Source organism: Lottia gigantea (genome assembly GCF_000327385.1).
Source record: "Lottia gigantea unplaced genomic scaffold LOTGIsca_1, whole genome shotgun sequence".
Taxonomy (NCBI): domain Eukaryota; kingdom Metazoa; phylum Mollusca; class Gastropoda; family Lottiidae; genus Lottia; species Lottia gigantea.
In genome coordinates this window covers 6,984,275-7,004,831 of record NW_008706746.1, presented here as the reverse complement: position 1 = coordinate 7,004,831, position 20,557 = coordinate 6,984,275, and the positions used below count along the sequence as shown (strand labels likewise).

The 20,557-nt window shown below is 35.0% G+C and overlaps 1 protein-coding gene across 1 annotated transcript; it reads right to left on the bottom strand.

The window, feature by feature from the left end:
- Window positions 1-12,495: 12,495 nt before the first annotated feature.
- On the bottom strand, window positions 12,496-15,780 carry LOTGIDRAFT_55123 (hypothetical protein; the record flags this gene model as incomplete). The annotated part of the gene is made up of 7 exons (XM_009045848.1): window positions 12,496-12,549; window positions 13,141-13,304; window positions 13,742-13,825; window positions 14,153-14,270; window positions 14,666-14,790; window positions 15,091-15,199; window positions 15,619-15,780. Coding segments are annotated over 7 exons (816 nt in total), but the record flags the coding sequence as incomplete, so codon positions are not given.
- Window positions 15,781-20,557: the final 4,777 nt, after the last annotated feature.

The window sequence follows — 20,557 nt, the reverse complement described above, 5'->3', positions numbered from 1 at the left end:
CCAACGCCCCCTTTTGCTCCGCCACTATTTGCGTCTTCTATTTTCTAATGTATCGATAATCCCGCATCGTACATCTACATCCCCTTTACTCAAACTATATGCCTACCTTACAAGTTAAATAATACGAAAAGTGTTATTTTTATTAATCGAAAAATAAATTTTAACGACATATAGGACCATATGCCATTCATAATTGATAAAATAAACAGAATATAACCAAATCTATTTTCATATTATTATATAATATCAATTAACTTTTACATTTGCCATTTACACACGACAATCTTCCCAGAGATCTTTCTACAATCTTACTACAACAACATATTTACAAAGTTATAACGTGATGAAAACAGATATAAAATAAATATACAGTGAAAATGAATTTATTGGGAAATGAATATATGAAAATTTAAAGAGGTTGTAACGAGGATTTCTAAAATTCCAATTCCAATTTTCAGTCAGATATCTGTGGTTCTTGCAATTCCGTTAAAACAATGCGTTTTATGAAGTAACTATGTAAACGCCATCTTATTGCGGTCATTTTGCGATGGTGACGTCATTAAACGTATAGTTTTAGTGGAATTGCGAGAACCACAGGCGTCTGATTAAAAATTCAAATGTTGCTGAGTGATGCTTTGTGTCCCCAATACTCATAAAGTTTTAGAAAACCTCTTTACAATCTCTTTAAGGGTGATATAGAGTGACTAAAACATGTAAACAACATTTTTTTATCTTGTAGAAACATTAACAAATAGTAATATTTACAAAATACATAAAACTATTATAACAATCTTAAAACACTCCATTTCGTTGGATTGGTAAAATACCTTGGGTAATGAATTTTAGATTTAACTAGCCTTGTATTTAAATGTTGTTTTCATTGCCTCAATACGACACTTTGGGAATGTGAAAAGTTGCTGTCTGAAAGCATAATAAAATTGCACTTTCTGTCTTGTTAATATTCTTAATGATAAAACCTGCTGTTTTTCACCATGTTTCTAAAAACTCGTAAACCAAATTTCATTAAGAAAATAGAGGATAAATCTTAAAATAACTTTATTTTTTACCTTAGTATAAACATTCATTATGTTGGAGGAATCTCATACCCTTCTAATATTACATTTTTATAGTTCTAAAGTTTAACTCAAGATTTCAGAGGAAACAACGTAGTTTCAAACGTGCCAATGTTTGGATTCTTAGGACTGAATAGTTGGCTTAAACATTTGATTCAGAAACTTGACTATGTTTTGATCTATTTTTTCATTTTTAAACTTGAGTATGATTTTCTTCTCGGGTATAAAATTTGGCTTGTTTTATCACTGACCTTATGACTCAAAATCTGTACTGTCTGATCTTTGATGCCTACTTGGTATTAGATTGATGTCTGATTTTTGATGCCTACTTGGTATTAGATTGATGTCTGATCTTTGATGCCTACTTGGTATTAGATTGATGTCTGATCTTTGATGCCTACTTGCCAATAGCTTGATGTCTGATCTTTGATGCCTACTTGGTATTAGATTGACTGCTGATCTTTGATGCCTACTTGGTATTAGATTGATGTCTGATCTTTGATGCCTACTTGGTATTAGATTGATGTCTGATTTTTGATGCCTACTTGGTATTAGATTGATGTCTGATCTTTGATGCCTACTTGGTATTAGATTGACTGCTGATCTTTGATGCCTACTTGGTATTAGATTGACTGCTGATCTTTGATGCCTACTTGGTATTAGCTTGATGTCTGATCTTTGGTGCCTACTTGGTATTAGATTGATGTCTGATCTTTGATGCCTACTTGGTATTAGATTGATGTCTGATCTTTGATGCCTACTTGGTATTAGATTGACTGCTGATCTTTGATGCCTACTTGGCAATAGCTTGATTTCTGATCTTTGATGCCTACTTGGCATTGATTTGAGTCCTCAGATTCGAATGAGTGCAACTGGTATCGTACACAATTAATTAACAGATAACACGGAACGAAATCTACAATCAGTAAATCAGATCATCGTCTTAAATTTCATGGAACTAAAAAACTAGAAATCGAATAACCTTTTATCTAATTGAAAATCCTAGTTGAATTATTAATTTAGAGTTCAAGGCAGTTGACTTGGTAAACATTTGAACTAAAATCGAATCCTCTTAATGTAAGTGAACTTTCTTGAGGACATTCTAAGATGTGTTTTGGTTTTCTACATTGTCATGAAGTATGTTGAATCTAGAGCTATCTATTTAGATTTCTTCTGTAAACATGAGATGGACTCTCCAAGGATTTTGAATCTATTAAGATTGTGGTGATAATGGGTTTTTTGGTTTATTTTTTAGCGTATAATCTAACACATTTTCAATGTTTTGCGTGGAAATCGAAAAAATATTATTCATGGGGAATGAATTTATTTAGTGCTAATCATCACAATCTCATATCAATTCGGTTCAATACTCTCTTAAAGTGATACTACGCCTTAGAATGAACATAAAATTTAATTCATCAGATTATATAAGGATCCTGTTATGTTATTTATGACACCAGGTATATATACTGATGAATATAATTATATTATGCTCTTATTGGCCATGTTTAAAATTTTTTAATTTTTATGTTTATTCTAAGACGTAGTATCCCTTTAAGATTGATATACTTCCTCATACGAAAAGTAGATTGCTGCTACCAATGTTTCGCTAAAATGTTGTTTTGGATTTCGGGTTTCGTTTTGAGGTTCTGATCACTAGTACTTGATTTATTTAATAACAGTTTTCATTTATAAATAAAGTATCTTTGTTGGCAGTTTTCTTGAATATTATTGGATTTTGTCCATAAAGAATAGAGCCAATTCCTTTCATCGACTTATTATAAACTTCATCTTGGCTCAAATTGAATTAAAGAATTCTGGAAGGACTTACAGACTAAATTCGATATTGTAATTGTTAGGTTCCAGTCTTCGTAGAAAATAGTAATCGCTTAAAAGGTTTTTTATTTCATATCTGATCATATTATTGTCTGAGAAAATGTCACTTTCAGTTGAATCAAGTTGGATACTCTCGAGTAATATATTGACTTAGCGCCCCCATAGGAACGGTTGTTAGTCCGGCATCTCACCTCGCATCAAAATGGCCGGAACATCAAATCAAAATGGCCGTAACGCCATATCAAAATGGTCGTAACGTCATATCAAATTGGCCGAATTGTCATATCAAAATGGCCATAATGTCCTATCAAAATGGCCGTAATGTCCTATTCAAATGGCCGTAATGTCGTATCAAAATGGCCGTAATGTCCTATTCAAATGGCCGTAATGTCGTATCAAAATGGCCGTAATGTCCTATCAAAATGGCCGTAAAATGTAGTAGGCTAGCACGTCCAAGAAACGTTAAAATATTTAAATGGAAGTATACATCAGTACTATCTAGCAAGGTAAGCGACAATAGAGCGTACACGGTGGCTACCATAAGGACTGGTTGAACCATGTCCACAGGGTCCCAATCCAAGCGAGCCCCCATCCCAGACAAATTATTAACAGGTGGTCTCAGAAGGCAGGAGAGCATACGTTTAAATAAACGGGGAAGGGGCCCTATCCTATGCAAATCCAGTTGAGCCACTGCGAATGCGTGTACATAACCCCATAAAAACATAACTCCATTACATTTCAGTATAGCTTGAGCAGGGCGTTTCACTTCATTTCATTCCAATATAGCTCTATAATGCACTGCAGTAGGGCGTATACCTGCATTTCAATTCTCTATTATATAAAACCAATCATGAATCATGAAGTGGGATACATTACAAAAGGATGTACAACTTTTTAAAAAAGGTCAATATCGATGACGTAATACTCATGTTTCCTGTCTATTACAATTAAGACAAAAAAGAGGATGTAACTCCTCCATAAAAGCCATTAAAACCACAAATAAATGTCAGAAGTTGAAAGAATTATAAAACTCGGAAGTGGGGATATATTTGCAGAGATTCTACATCCCGTAGTTCTCCGGTTCTTAACAAAGTCTTGACAGAATCTTGTTGATCATCGTTCTTTTTATTAAAGTTGGGTTGTCACTTGTTGGAATAAACCAATGATTATGATATTGACCCATCACAGAAATTGTTTTGCGATGCTGGTCCCATATGGGCTTTAGAATCCCTCTCTCTCCCCTATTCACCATACCAGATAGATGTTGTATTATAAGCTGCGTGATATCAGTGGAGAGCGAAAAGCTTAACTCAGAAAGTACGACAGCATGCTGCCCACTTTTCAATTTCGAGTTCGATAACCAACTAAACAATAATTTCTATTATTATCTGTCAAAGTGCGTTCTCTGCAATATCATTTAAAGTGGTTAGAGCAACAAATCAAGACGGCACAGGAGTAACGAGTCCCCTTTGGTCTTCCGAACAGTGCCCATAGAGACAATTAAACATTCAGAGTCTGCTCTATGCTATATAGACATCAGCAGTGGAAAGCCTTCAAGACAGGTCAAGACGGTATTGGAGTAACGAGTCCCCTTTGGTGTTCCGCATTTCGAGCATAGAGACGTTCAGAGTCAATCGTATCTACGGTGACCATTCTCTTTCAAATATTAGGTCATGTGACAATAAATTTATGTCATTTGTCCACGACGAGGATAGAGTCATCAAGGGAGGTAACTAGCATCTGAAGAACTATATTTTGTAACGCTGGTGTAACTTCCGCCTAACAATTAAAGAAGATTTTCTCCATCTGTATACCAGGTTATTGTCAGGCGTAGCGAAAATGGCCGCTGTAGATACGGTTGGTTCAGAGTCTGTTCTATGCGATATAGTCACAGGAATAGTGGCAAACAACAAGTCAAGACGACATTGGAGTAACGAGTCCCCTTTGTTCTTCCGTACATCGTCCATAGAGACAATTACAAAATAAACGAATACGTATGTTATTCTCTAACGTAATTAAAAAGTCATTGAGCCTCCAAAGCAATTAGTAACAAAAACTAATTGCACAATTGTCCAGACGTTTTGACGCGAGTGATTAACGAAAGTTCCAATTGATCGCGACTAAACTGTTAATGACGTCTGCGTTGATTACCGATGAGCCAATGATTGGATAGCATTTGAATGGCACTTAAAGAAAATTTCAAGTCGATTTTTACCTAATTTGAAGCAGAATACTTGTTTTAAAAGTATCGATGAAGATTTATTGTAATTAACTGATTTACGCACGAAAAACGTCGTTTAGAATTCGGAAACGGGGTCAAATTTCAAATGATTAGTGAAACGTAAAAGCTCTCAGCAGATTTCCTGTTTTGTTCCGGCGTGGTCTTGGAGATATGCTCAAATGTAACAGATACATTTGGGAAATATAAATTTTCAATAAATAACAATACTAAATGCAAAGATTGTGAATTGAAATTAGAAACGAACAAAAAGTTCTTTCAGGTTTCAAGCCACCATCTTTATCTCCATAATATCAGGAGATTAATAATATTGACTCTTACAAAAAAAGCTAAACGTTGGAATCATTATATGGAATTTCGACGAATCAGAACAATGAAAAAATAAAATAAAACACCTACTCTTTTCTGTCAGGTTTCAAACCGCCATTGTAATTTCCATTTTAGTTATAAAATTTCAGGAGCTCTGTAGACTCTCACAAACATCCTCATTGTGACTTCGTTACATTTCTTAAATTGAAAAAATGGCATACAATGTCACTGATATTACCGTCTAAATGAGTGATTCACCAGTTCAAAGAACGCAGTGTTATATTGTGATGAGAACATACTCTCATGAAAGTACTGGCCTAGGTCACAAAGTAAAGATTTCTGATAAAACAAGGTGCAAGTTAAAGGTTAAGATAATTAGATAATCTAATCTATTCGTATCAATTTTTGTGATGAAAATATGACGTCTAGTTCGTCTACAATAAAACAGAAACCTTTCGGAAGTGAATTCGTTAAAGCAGCAATAGCGGGCGTGGCGCCATACAGGGTATGCTTACTCTTTTAGACACATGGTAGGTATCACTTTTCAACTATTTCTTAATTATTTATTGATATACTCGTTCGTATGACTGTTACCAATGAATTGGCAATATGTTGTTTTTGATTTCGGGTTTCATTTTGCGACTCAGATCGTAAAAAGGCCTAGGCGTACTTGTTTTTAAAACTTGTTTCATGATCCATTGAAATTTTAGATTTTTAACTGAGTATCTCAGCCGTACCAGAAACCTGGGGTCAAGATAGCCAAGAATTCAATTCAAATGACATTATGGATTGTAGATCAAGATCAGAAATTTCCCAATCAAACACAACCTCGACATCTTATGTTGTTATTCTTTTATCATTGTAGAATAAAGATAAATGAGAAATATCGACATTAAAATTGATGTTTTCCCTCGCCGTCTACTAGTCTGTTGATAACATAATGCTATAGGGTGATGATCATCTTCACAGTGTCAAGTTATTACTAACTGTGTCTTATACCTTGACTGCATCTTCACAGTGTCAAGTTATTACTAACTGCACCTTATACCTTGACTGCATCTTCACAATGTAAAGCTATTACGAACTGCATCTTATACAGTCTTTGAATGGCATTTAGCAATTGTGAGTACGATATATAGACACTAAGAAAATAGCCTAATTAAGTCAAGGTATTAAACACAGTTAACATTGTGTAGATGGGTTGAAATGCAATCTAGATAAAATTTCAATAGACAGTACTAAAATGATCTACTAATTCAGGTTATGATATACGAAAATTACCAGTTTCAACATAGAACTTCTATATTAGTTTTATGGTGCCAAGCTAGAAACTTGCCCTAATCCAAGACTAATTTTGGTTAATCATGGGTAACCGATGGCAACAGAAATGCTGACAATTGCAGTTTTGTAGTAGTCATTGTGCCCAGGTCGAATAAATTCATCGATTGATCAGTTTTCTCAAGATGTCACCCAATCTCGTTATCATGAACCTTATTTAAAGGGACAAATGTGCCATTGATTTCGGTCTTGAATATATGTCAATAGTCTTCAGAACCTATACCTTTGTTCCAATGTTTTTTTTAGGAAACTGTTATCGACCCCTGATCTGTCTGAAGCTGCGACCATCCAGTTGATTGCAGACTGAAAATTGGAATGGTGCAATTTGAGGCAATCTATGTTTCCGACACACATACAAATTTTAGAAAACTTTTCTAGAATGCTTTTAAGAAATAAATACAATTAGTGTCCTTGATAAACATAAATCATTTAGAAAAACTCTTTACAATCCCTTTAAGAAGTAAAAATCATCTTACCTGTCTGAGAGTTTACTGATTGATTCTGAAGGTAGCGTTCGTGAAAGACGTGTACTGACTGACTAGGCAATGGTAGAACGCAGTATAACCTTGGCTTACATATATACACGATATCAACAGAATTATTTCTTTATATTTTCTATCAAGTCCGAAATTCACCCGTAAAAAATTCACAAGTTGTCATTAGATATCAATCTTCAACTTGTCAAACTTTCAGCCCGGAGCTAAATCAAGTCAACTTTCAATTCATGTTTTTTTCCACATTTTTATGGTAGTTATTATTGTAGGAGATTTCTGCCCTACTTTTTCATTTATGCTAATTTTACAATTTGAATAATTTGTTCATTGTAGTCTACTAAAATATAAAGACAAAAATCGAATCCGAAAAGAATTGAAACAAAATAAAAGAAGATTAAAACAGTGTAGTCTATTGTTTCTTTAAAATCCATTGATTTTAGAAAGTTCAGAAGTTTCCTTTGTCTGGAATAATATACTTCTACAATGTCTTTGATATCGTTTGATAAATAGCATTTAACAGTAAGTATAATGAGAAGCCTACCACAAAAACAACAAAATATTTCAAAAAATCTGCTTAAGACAAAAGCATGGGCGTTTCTATGAATCATTGTTGGGTGGGTGATAGGGTGTGAGGCTAAGAAGGGGTCACGAAATTGTCAAGGGAGCTCGTTTTTATTTTGATAGAGATCTTTACTGATCAATTTCACATTAAATACGAGTTTGTCGACACAGTCCTTTAAATCTCGATTTTCGAAACGTCGAATTTTACACAGGAAAGGTGAAAGATTTTGCTGATTGCTGCTCTATCGTAGAGTAAAGCAAATATAAAAACAACTATATATATATACGTTAAAGAATTTGTGTTTGCCGTCGTCCTTCTATGACTTTAAGATACAGTTCTTGCAGAGGCAGAAATGCTTGTGGAAGGGGGCCAAAAAGTTGTGACTCTCCAAAGGGCCCCTTATAGCCAGGGGTCTGAGGGCTGCCAGAGGTATCACCACCCTTACACCCCCCCCCCCCCCCCCCCCTCCTCTTCCACGAAGGCAACAAGTTTCAGATGTCTGAGATGAGTAGTCAGCATTTTGAGCATAATTCCCCCACGCCCCCCGCCCCTCCTCCAACCCCTAAAAACGCTATACCGAAATCTTGTTCTGCATCATGTGGGTTAATTATCATTTACTTAAATTGCACTATCTTTTTTTTTTAAATGAATTATTTTTCTAGTTTATCTTGAACCTGCTGGTTCCTGCATTAAATTTTCGTGATATTTCTCTTTTTGATTTACAACTAACTGTGTCAGTGTATTTTTAGCAGAGAGTCAGGCGCCATCAACCCTTGAACAAATGGTGGTCGTGGGTTCCACTCTTGGTTGGGTATGAAAGTCTTGAATAAGCTTTCCTCATTAATCCAGCTAATTCGATAAAGATTAATGCAAAGAGGTTTAGGACCAGCTGGTATAGAAATAATCCGTATTTAAAATGGTTGGGCTTCCATAATTCAAGATCAACAACAGTGCCTTCGTGATATTTATGTTTGACTTGTAAGTATGTTATGGAGTGTGGGAATTGTTCATGTTTTCTCACGAAACTAATTGATAGGAAACTGAATCAAACTAGATTAAACCAAGCTATCCTGTCGATCTAGCAAACAGATTATAGTCCTTGCGCTTTCCTGGGACGTGATATAGGCTACGGATAGGAACAAAGAGAAAGTGTCACTTTTTATGGGAGTTGGTCCCAAGATTCATTTTTGATCTTTAGTTTTTGAGAATTGTCACCGTGCTAAAGGCCATATTGAAACGTGCCGATACCACATCCGTATTTCACGTCTGAGGAACGGGTAAGGGTCAGATATATCGGACTATATTATGTTTGACACTCTAGTAGCTGTTCTGTGGTCAAAATGTTACTATACTTCGTGTTAACTCAGATAAAAGCACATCTTTATTAGCTACGAATTGCTAAATTACATATTTTCTCTTGAATCTAAATGATTAGGAACAATATTACACCAAACTATCGTGTTTAAATAGCAGCGGATCATGTTTGGCACTTTAGTTGTTTTTCTATGGTCAGAATGTTGCTTTATTTCGTGTTCAAGATGGGTTTCCTTATTTTTTTAGCATAAAATTAAGCAAACTATTTGATTAATTGGTGTTTCTTACAATTAATGTTTTTAATTCAAATTTAAAAGTGAAATATGTGAACCACCGTAGTTTCTTATAAATTATCATGTATTCCTTATTTTTTAGTGTCAAATTAAGCAAACCATTTGATTAATTGGTGTTTCTAATGAATTATCATGTATTCTTAATCATATCATTATGTTCTTATTGCATATAATTAAGAGTTTTAACCAATCATAAATGTCCATGTATATACAGTCTGAATAAACAAAAAAGGATTTTTTGACCTTTCTTGATCGGTCACTCATTGGAATTCTGGTAATTCTCTTCTTATTTAGCTATTAAATTATGGGAAATACTGGTCATTAGAACACCTCTACTTTCTATTCGTATACGTATTAGCATTTTCATTTTCATAAATGATAATAAGGGAACCCATCTTTAACAGTAGTTTTCAATCAGATAACAGCATATCAAACAAATGTAACGTTTTTATAAAATGATTGTTTGAAAGATAACACCTCACAAGTTTCACAGAAAGTTCTTGGATTTCTGACAAAAATTTTATGATAAACTATTTTAACCGTGTTAACATCGTGTTAATTTTTACATTTTAATCATTTTCTTTATCACCAACAGGTGAGAAAATATAGAATCGTTTATTTTTACCTTCAAATATAATTTAAAACTTCTGTATGTAATATATCACACTAAAGTACACGTGTTTGCAGTTCTATATAGATACTAAACGGTACTTGAACTTTGTAGTAAGTGTGTTCTACTTGAATAAGTCCTATTCCCGGTGGCGTATTTAGGCGGCAATTTCTGGCCCCTACCCCCTCTGATTGGAATACATCTAGATTGAACAGGCGTCACATCAGTGACAACAAACATTCTAGTAATAGTTAAATCAGTTTAGAATTACAACCATTATACAATGTATAATAACCTGAAAATAGTTGGTTTTTCGATTTACAAAGATTATATATTAACTCGACACTTGACACTTTGCAACATTCTCTAGAAAGTATCGAACTAAAAACATTTTGACATTGTTCAATTGCATCTCACAAAATAATGTTGACATTTCAGGTATTAGGTTCTTTATGGATCACTAATAAAATTAACTCATAAACAAAGTTAACGCAGCATAATGTTTCGCTAATGTCAACTTGATTATAGTATCAACTTTAACATTTTAACTTTGGCAGTTATAACTTCATCTAAAAGTTCTAAATCGAACCATGACGGCTTTACAGATTGGTTCCCTTATTTTCATTTATGAAATGAAATTGCTAATAATCATATGAATAGAAAGTAGATGTGTTCTAATGACTTGGAAAAATACCAGTTTGGCTCACATGTCCATAATTAATTCCTAATTAGCTAAATAAGAAGAGAATTACCAGCAGAATTTCAATGAGTGGCCGATCAAGAATGATCAAAAAGTCTTTTTTTTTATTTATCCAGACAGTACATACATGATTTGTGATTGGTTAAAATTCTTAATTATATGCAATAAAAACATAATGACATTATTAAGAATATATGATAATTCATTTGGAACATCAATTAATCAAATAGTTTGCTTAAATTGACACTAAAATATAAGGGAACCCATTTTAACGTCAACAAAACGTTATAATAACGTCAACTTACAACCAAGCATCAACTAAAACATTATATTATAGCCTAGAATAATAATAGCATACAAATAAGCTGCTCTGATGTCAACTACACAGGACGTCGTATTACTTCACCAATCGTGAAGCCCACACAGACGGTTGTCACTTCCATATAAGGCGGTCACTTCAACTATACTAAGGCGCTTAACACTCAACATGGGTCTCTATGATTCCAATGAAGTGTTTATTTACAAGATAGCTTTCTTCTCAGCCTGTGTAATTTCGGTTCGTATTGTGGTTTAAATTTCCTCACGTAGTTTTTCTCTGATAGTGACAGTCTCAATTCACTCTGACGAACCGTAGACATGTTTCCCATCACAATGAATTCCTTTCCAACGTTTAATCTTGGACATTTACAAATGTTGGGCACCCACAGAAACTCTCGACCGAGTAGATTAGCTCCGCCATTTTTATAGTTTTTGATAACAGTAACTTCATACCTCGTTTCGCCATTTTGAATTTTTGCTGATTTTATTAAGATTCTTGACACTGTAAAAGAGGACGACGAATTTAAATTATCATGAAATTGTTCTAAAATTCGCTTGTAAGTTTTACAGCTTGTAGAATGAGTGAGCTGCTAACACAAACCGTGAAATTAAAACAAAACACGAGATGACTATAAAACGGACAAAAACGTTGGACATTTTTAAATCACAAGCATGTGAACGACCAGGGTACAAAATTAAAATTGAAGAAAACACAGAAGAAGGGGACCACATATTCACAAAATCAAACTATTACGAACTTCCTCAAAGACGAACTGACGACGTTCGTAACAGCTTGATAATGGGAAGATGATAGCAGTGGGGAATGAATAAATAGCCTTACCAAAGTCACTCTGACAGAACTGTTTCTTTCTATCCTTAACTTTCCAACATTTTGGACAATTTTCTGAAAAAAGACAATAACAATACAAATTCACGACATCGTCTGACTCCTAGAAATTGGATGAATCAAATTAGGTCTTTACCGTTAGCGTCTTTTAAACTATAGTTGCTCTATGAAATAATGCAGAGAAGCAGAGGTGTAAAGATTCTTTAGAGCTTGAATTTGACGGCCAATTTTTATTGTATGAGCATCCATTGATAATACAGATAATTTTTATTGAAAACTTACTTTTTTTAAACTTCAATTTTTGTCTTTGTCGTGTGAGTGGGCGTCGTTTTGGTTGTTTAGATATTCTTCGATTGCCGGAAGAATATAAAACATCATTACTAGTCGATAATCCTTCATTATATCGCCATTTTGTTGGGAGAAAATTGTCCTCTTTGTTTTTGTTTTTGGTGTGTTCTGACATTATTTTTAGCCATTTTGTGTCTTCTGTTAGGTCCACAGCTATTTTGGGACGTGTGCGTTGTTTGGTGGAATCCGGTACATTGCGGTCCTTAGCGTTTATCTTAGGTTCCCAATATTCATATTTTATCTCATGATTTTTCTGCCTGTACAAAAGCTGAAATAGGCAAAAATTTGTTGACTCGTCTTCTCCCTTCTAGATTCATCAGACAAGGATTACAGTAAGTTCACTGATTGTAAGGCCGTATTTCAACAGGAAGATATGCTAGTTCAAATATGACTGTTCGAAGATTTTGCTCTCGACCATTGTAATATTGTGTGAATGTGATGCTTTAAAGATTGCGAACGATTTCCAACTGCTACATAGGTAAATACCATGTATCTGTTATTAGTTAAATTCAATAGTGACACAGATAGCTGTAGCTAAGGGGAGGCAACGGAGACAAATGCCTCACTTTTGAAACGACGACCAAAGTTTACGGGTGTCTTTTTCTTTGAATTGTGTATTTATAAATCCACCAAGACCACACTTTGGCCCATTTTTACTTGCATTATGGTTCGACTGTCATGTTTCTCGTAATCTAGACAAACGTTACCAGATTACCACCCAAACTGCAAAACTCTTACCCACTGGTGTTTCTAGGGCTCACAGTAGCAAGATTCAAAAATTTAATGATAAGAATAGAGTGGAGGTCTCAGTTCTGCTCCCCCAAACCCCTATCCGTCTTGGAGACACAACTGTCCTTACCATGATAGTAATATTCTCAGTAATAGGACCATCCGCCATTATAATTTCTCCCACTGTTCCTGATCTAATATACGTCACTGTCGTTCCCGCCATTTTATATTCACCGCCATCTCGTACCAGTCGATCTCCGTTTATCATAAACTGATTTTCTTGGTTCATCAGAGCTGAAACGATTGGTAAAAAAGACATCCTCTATATGACTTTATGGAATATTTGGATAAAGTTATTCTAATAAACTGATTATACCAAATTATAGCGGTTTAATAGCTGAGTAAGATTGTCGTCTGCTGGGTGGTTATCCTAAGTGCAGTGCGTTTTAGTCTTCCTCGTGATTATAAAATTCTAATTCCAAGGCAGATGCCTTCGAAAGTTATCTCAGTGTCAGCTTATCACTAAATGATCGTGTTCAGGTCACACTTTCTGACACGATAGCAGTGAGAGACACTTTTCTATGGCCAGGCCAGAATGCTCCCAATCTCTCTTTAATCCCATCTCTCATGAAAAAATGTTAAATGTATTTGGAACTAAAGACACCAAATGATCATTATGTAATTCTTTGTTTACAGTCTATAGCTCACTATAAGGTTTATTGTTTTCTTACCTAAATTATTCCTACTATAATCCAGAACTTTTAGATTTCTGGAACCACGTGGTATGGTCACTATTCTAGTGTAATCAGGAAATTCTGGAAAACATTTATTCTACTATGATTTATGCAACTATTGTTATTGCTGTTGCTGATGGTTCTTCAGATGTTTTTTTATGCAGCTGCTACTGAAATTATTCTACAGATGCTATTTATGCAGCTGCTGCAGGTTGGTACAGAACTGAGGTGCTCCTCTTTAGACGGGAACTCATCTCATGCTACCTTACTACCGAAAGTGATGGCGACTTTTTTTTTCTTTCTTGTTATTGCTGCTACTTCTGCCTTGAGATGATGTTTTTTGTGGTCGTTGTGTTTTGATTTTAAAGATGCTGACTGATGATTTATTACACTTACTGGAATCTGGACGTGGGAATTCAGAGAGAACAGTATCATAGACACGGTAACACGTGGAGTTTTTACCATTACAAATACCACACATATCAGGAGAAACCGTCGACTCGACAACACCGTCGCATCCAACTTTCTGTAACATTAAGATTGAATGAAATGTAAAGAGCTTGCTGTCATACTTTTCTGATTGTAATATTTCGAATAAACCTGAAAACTTAGGTGGTCATCCATTTTTATGTGCATTAGGACAGTAAGGTACTCATAGGCCCAGTACTAAAAACTATGAAAATGAAGACCAAAATCTAGAGGAATGTGTGCCTTAACTTATTTAAAAGTTTTATTTAAAAGTAACTTGTTAATTTTTAGAAAGACAAAAGTATATAAAGGTTTACCGTAAACCTTTTAAAAGTTATAAGGCTCAACACCAAAAACTCCTATGAGAATTGCTTAGCAATGGATCCACTGCTTTATGATTTGTCTAATAGATTTTTTCAGGTCGACACCCTCTCACATCCAAATATGACTTACCTTACATTTACCACTGATACATACACTACTTCCGGTTTTATAACACTTGATTCCATCTTGAACTTTACCAAAATTATAACTTCTACTTCCGATGTCAGGTCGGCAGTGAAGATAACAAGGTCTATCTGTACCAAAAAGATGGGATTCTGTCAGGAAACATTGTTCGATACAGCTAGCTCTCGTCCTCCTGACTTGTCAAGTTTATATGAAAAACACTTTATAGTCCCTCCGAATATAAACTGCACTTCCGAACAATCAATCGGAGTTTTGCTTCTTTGCTATATATATATAGTGAAAGGGACGTATACAGAATTATATATATGCTGTGTGATATTGGCGACTGGAAAGGAATCTTTGTGTTGGTACTGTTCTAAATGAGACACCAGATTTAAGCAGGTATTTTAATAAAAAAATGTTGTACCCACCTAGAGAATGCGATGGTAGCCATTTTGAATACTTTGTGGTCAAGAATGGTTTTCTGCTTAATAAACTACACTGTTGTGAACGATAGTCTCCTTCTTGTCGGGAACATTTCTACGTGGAGAAAAGAGACATATTATAGGTACCGAGCAAAGGTCTTACCAAGAAAGTTACGCTATAGTGCTCTGCTATATTTGCTTTCAGGGCTGCGAGGGGGCGCCCATCTCCTCTGTCGCCCCTTTGGCTCAGCCACTGAACAAAGCTCTACGAGCTGGGGTTGCAAATATTTAGACCACTCTACCTTTTTAAATTGTTTCTCACTTTTATGCATTCTGTTTTTAAGAATAACAATATTATGCCATGAAACGTTTGGTAGCAGATTTATATAAGCTTCGGATTGTTTCTGAAACCACAGTTTTGTCTGTATATAAGTTTGTAGACATTATAAATCACAATGAATGGATGTTCATAAATCAATATGCCATGCATTCAATGAAAACGTAATGTATATAGATAGAATAAGATGAACTGACCCGTCTGTGGCAGACTTTATATCTGATGTCAGCACCATTACATCCAGTGATATGAGTTCTCGAGAACTTCTCCCCGTCCCAGACCAAACATTGCCTGGTCCTGACTTTAACCCCCTGTCCGCAAGTCCTGGAACATGGACTCCAGAATGACCAGTTGTCCCACATTATAGGGTGATACCATCCTCGCTCAGTTGTTTTAGGAGTGGGGCTGGTGGTGATCCATGGTGAGCGTGTGCTAGTAGTAGATGAATGTGCATCATTGCGAGCTATAGAAGACGTCTGTATGGTATCAAACGTCGTTGACTGTATGTTTCGTTCATATGGCAAACGACGTCTCCTCGGCTGCCAGTTATAGGTACTGGTACTTGGACTGTAAGTCGTAGTCGTAGACTGTAAGTTTCTTCCAGTAGATGGTAGACGTCGTCTGTTTTGCCATTTGTAGCTGGTGGTACTAGTAGAAGCAGTTTTTGGATCAAAATATTTCTCCGATGATGTCTTGTATATGTGCATATCCCTTCTGTTTGATGGAAGACGTCTCTTGTTCTGCCATTTGTAAGTGCTGGTACCGGAAGTCGTAGTTATTGGGTTCTTTGATGATGTCACATACACGCTTCCGCCTCCACTCGTAGGAAGACGTCTCCTGACCTGCCAATAGTAGCCGCTGGTCGCAGTCTCTGTTGAATCCAGGAATCTATAGACTTGTTCGGTGTATGGTGTAATAACTTTGACAGTAGCAGGCTTTGAATCTCGATCTATATCCTCTGTAAGGTCCGTTTGAAATTTAGAAGGTTCAACTTTTGCGAACCGCCGATTCGTTGACGAGTCGAAATGGGTAGAAAATTGAATCCCTGTAAGAGTTTTTCCACGGGTACTTGAAATATTGCTGTTCAGCAAACCGTCAAAATCTATTATTGTTTTATTTCTAGGGAGAATCGACAGTTGATTCACTTCCGGTTGTTTCAGAGTAGTTTCTGTTTGCTTCTGGTGTTCATTTTGATCTGAAGACCAGTTGTCAAGTGCTTGCTCGCCACAGGCCTGAAACATAAAGCAATAACCATTTCTGTGCAATTCATGCTGTCCTCGGATGGTTTTCTATCAAAATCTATTGATTTTAGTAAATTTGGACGCGCACATGTAAACCGTTTAAGTACTAGCAGCCCCTCTAGTGTGAAAACGGACATATGTTTGTTTAAAAGTCATCACTTCATTTGAAACTTTTTAGTTAAAGTGAACCACGATCCTATCCATTTATTGATAAGTAGTCGTGGTTTGAATGATGATATAAGGAACCGTAAGAGAGAAACTAATTTTTTTATCACCAGATTGCCAGTAAGTACAGTGTAGAAGAAAAAGAAATAGAAATAAATAGATGAAAGAGCCACTGTAATTTATGTTTTTATGGTTTTTTTTTTTATTTCGGCCGTTTCGTTCCAGATATCTCGCAGATAAAGATTGCATTGAGTAGAAGATGATTAATGATGACTGTCCAAATTATGATAAATTTTCTGAAATATGGAATAAAAGATACAAGGCCGTAAAAAAGAATAGTCGAACCGAGTAAGGCAAATGTCTCACTTTTGAAACGACAACTTAAATGTAGAAGTGTCTATTTTGCATGTATGTAATTTAACTCCATCTTTCCCTCATTTAACCCGGCTATAGCACAATGACCTACGTTTTTATAGGCCTATATCATATAGATATGAAACAGACATCGTAATCTGCAATTATGTTATTGTGCCGGGACCGTACTGTTAATTCACCTTCTTTCTTTTCGATGTCTGCTGTTGTTTTAGGGAAACCCCATCTGAACGCACACGAAAACGTTGAAAATTACCAAAATATTACTATATTCCTCCGCTTATACCGAAATCACACCAGACTTGAGGCATGAGTTGAAGAGAGCTCCATTGAAATTATTGTTTAAATGGATTATTAACTTCCTTTTGATAGGATACGATCCATATAAATGACTTAAAAACATTCAGTTACCAAATGTTGCTTTGTTTCGGATGAAAGAGTCTCGTCATCTCATAAAGATAAAAACAAGCAGACAAACACTTGGTGAGAAATTACTTTCTTTTAGACAGTAAACGAAGTTAGTTGGCTAAGAAGCCTTTTAGAAATGCCCTCCACTGTACCCTCCGATGTACGGTGCTGTATCTGGTAAAGTTAGATCCCTTCTCCCACCCTCGCTTCGTTGAACTTCACGAAAAATATCGAATGATATTGAAAACAGTGTGGAATCTCCAAAATCCAGATGACCATACCACTGACCTTGAAGCATTGGGTGCTGCTAAAGCGTGTGCACGCTCTAAAGTCTTAAAACTTATGTAAACCTACAACGTGCATCAGTAAACATTCAAAATTCTTACCTGGTACAGAAAAAATAAAATTCCAAATTTCCACATTTTGATTCTGAATTTCTAAAACTACATTTAAATAATTTTAACAGTTCAAACTTCAAGTTATATCATTAGGAGAAGAAATATTACACTATAGTTAGTCCGACATCTCTGACTTTCTTTTGTCCTAACACATATACAATTATTATCATCGACTTCTGGAATTAATAGTTCTTGCTTCTGACCTAGGCGCTTGCTTTGTTATGGGTTATATTCTTATTTCACCTGCTAGCAGATTGGTACATGACGATTGTCACAGGTGTAATTTTCTATTCTCAGAACGATGGTCATTTTATATATTTGACATCTGTTTCGTTTAATGCGTGTACATGTTGAGGAATAAATATGGTACTGGAATTTGTAGCCTACTGCTATCTTTCCGGAAGGCCCAATATCACGCCTGGTGCGACAGGCGATTATAAGTTGGTGCATCACATCAAGGACTAACTTGTAGAAAAGAGCCTAATGAACCCGAATTCTTGTAAAAAGTAGTAAATTATGTTTTTTAGATATTGCTGTTCCTTTGGTACATTCATTAAGAAGTGAAGCACGAGCTTTAAGCCAGTAATCGGTGCTAACATAAGTCAGGAGTTTCGGACTAGACTAGAGCGAGGAATATAGAAGTTTATCATGATATAAGATCAGTGAAATTGATATTACCTTGGTATTGCACTTATAAATCATTATGTTCAAAGTTTCTCTTCACTAAAATACATTTAAATAAACGCCGTGGTGGCTTCAAGAGCCCCTAAAGAAAAACAATAGAATTGAAAGAATGATCATGAAACAGGATTAAAGCCCTTTAATTTCAAGGGGTAGTATGCACCCAGATCCCTAGAATGGCTTCGCTTCGCTTTCCTATTGAAAATTGTTTGCAGATCATTCCAATCCATGGTTTTGAACCCGCCACTGCCACGTTGGAGCCTACAGTTCGTAATGACTGCAGGGACTAAGGTGTCTTTTTGCTTTGCTAGTTGATAAATTTCGATTTCAGCTTCAGCTTTCCTCGCTCAGTTTTATTCAGAATTTAAATCTGGCTACGAATACGGAATATTAACATTGCTTAAAAAGGTGGTGTTTAAATAAAGGGGGATAACCGAAGTTATAAACTACAATTAAATAGATTACTGAGCGCATCAGAATAAAACGTGAAAGTTGAAAGAGATTGAATCAGGGTTGATTAGGGAGGACCGTTATGAAATTAAACCTTCATTTATAATAAGTATAGAATTTAATAAATATGATATTAAAACAGAAACAGAGTTTCACGCTATGCGATCTTCATAGGGTGAAACGTTGAGTAACATCATGTTTTATTATTTCTATATCGTCCTAAAGTACAATTGATATATTAAGCACTATTTTAACAGTGGTATTTCTATATAGCTCTACAATTGATGTATTGAGTACTATTTTAACAGTGGTATTTCTATATCGCTCTACAATTGATGTATTGAGCTCTATTTTAACAGTGGTATTTCTATATCGCTCTACAATTGATATATTGAGCTCTATTTTAACAGTGGTATTTCTATATCGCTCTACAATTGATGTATTGAGCTCTATTTTAACAGTGGTATTTCTATATCGCTCTACAATTGATGTATTGAGCTCTATTTTAACAGTGGTATTTCTATATCGCTCTACAATTGATGTATTGAGTTCTATTTTAACAGTGGTATTTCTATATAGCTCTACAATTGATGTATTAAGCACTATTTTAACAGTAGTATTTCTATATCACTCTACAATTGATGTATTGAGCACTATTGTAACAGTAGTATTTCTATATCACTCTACAATTGATGTACTGAGCTCTATTTTAACAGTGGTATTTCTATATAGCTCTACAATTGATGTATGAAGCACTATTTTAACATTAGTATTTCTATATCACTCTACAATTGATGTATTAAGCACTATTTTAACAGTGGTATTTCTATATCTCTCTACAATTGATGTATTGAACACTATTTTAACAGTAGTATTTCTATATCACTCTACAATTGATATATTGAACACTATTTTAACAGTGGTATTTCTATATCGCTCTACAATTGATGTATTGAGCTCTATTTTAACAGTGGTATTTCTATATCACTCTACAATTGATGTACTGAGCTCTACTTTAACAGTGGTATTTCTATATCACTCTGCAATTGATGTACTGAGCTCTATTTTAACAGTGGTATTTCTATATCGCTATACAATTGATGTATTGAGCACTATTTTAACAGTGATATTTCTATGTTGCTCTACAATTGATGTATTGAGCACAATTTTAACAGTGGTATTTCTATATAGCTCTACAATTGATGTACTGAGCTCTATTTTAACAGTGGTATTTCTATATCACTCTACAATTGATGTATTGAGCACTATTTTATCAGTGGTATTTCTATATCGCTCTACAATTGATGTAATGAGCACTATTTTAACAGTGGTATTTCTATATAGCTCTACAATTGATGTATTGAGCACTATTTTAACAGTGGTATTTCTATATCGCTCTACAATTGATTATAGAGTACTAT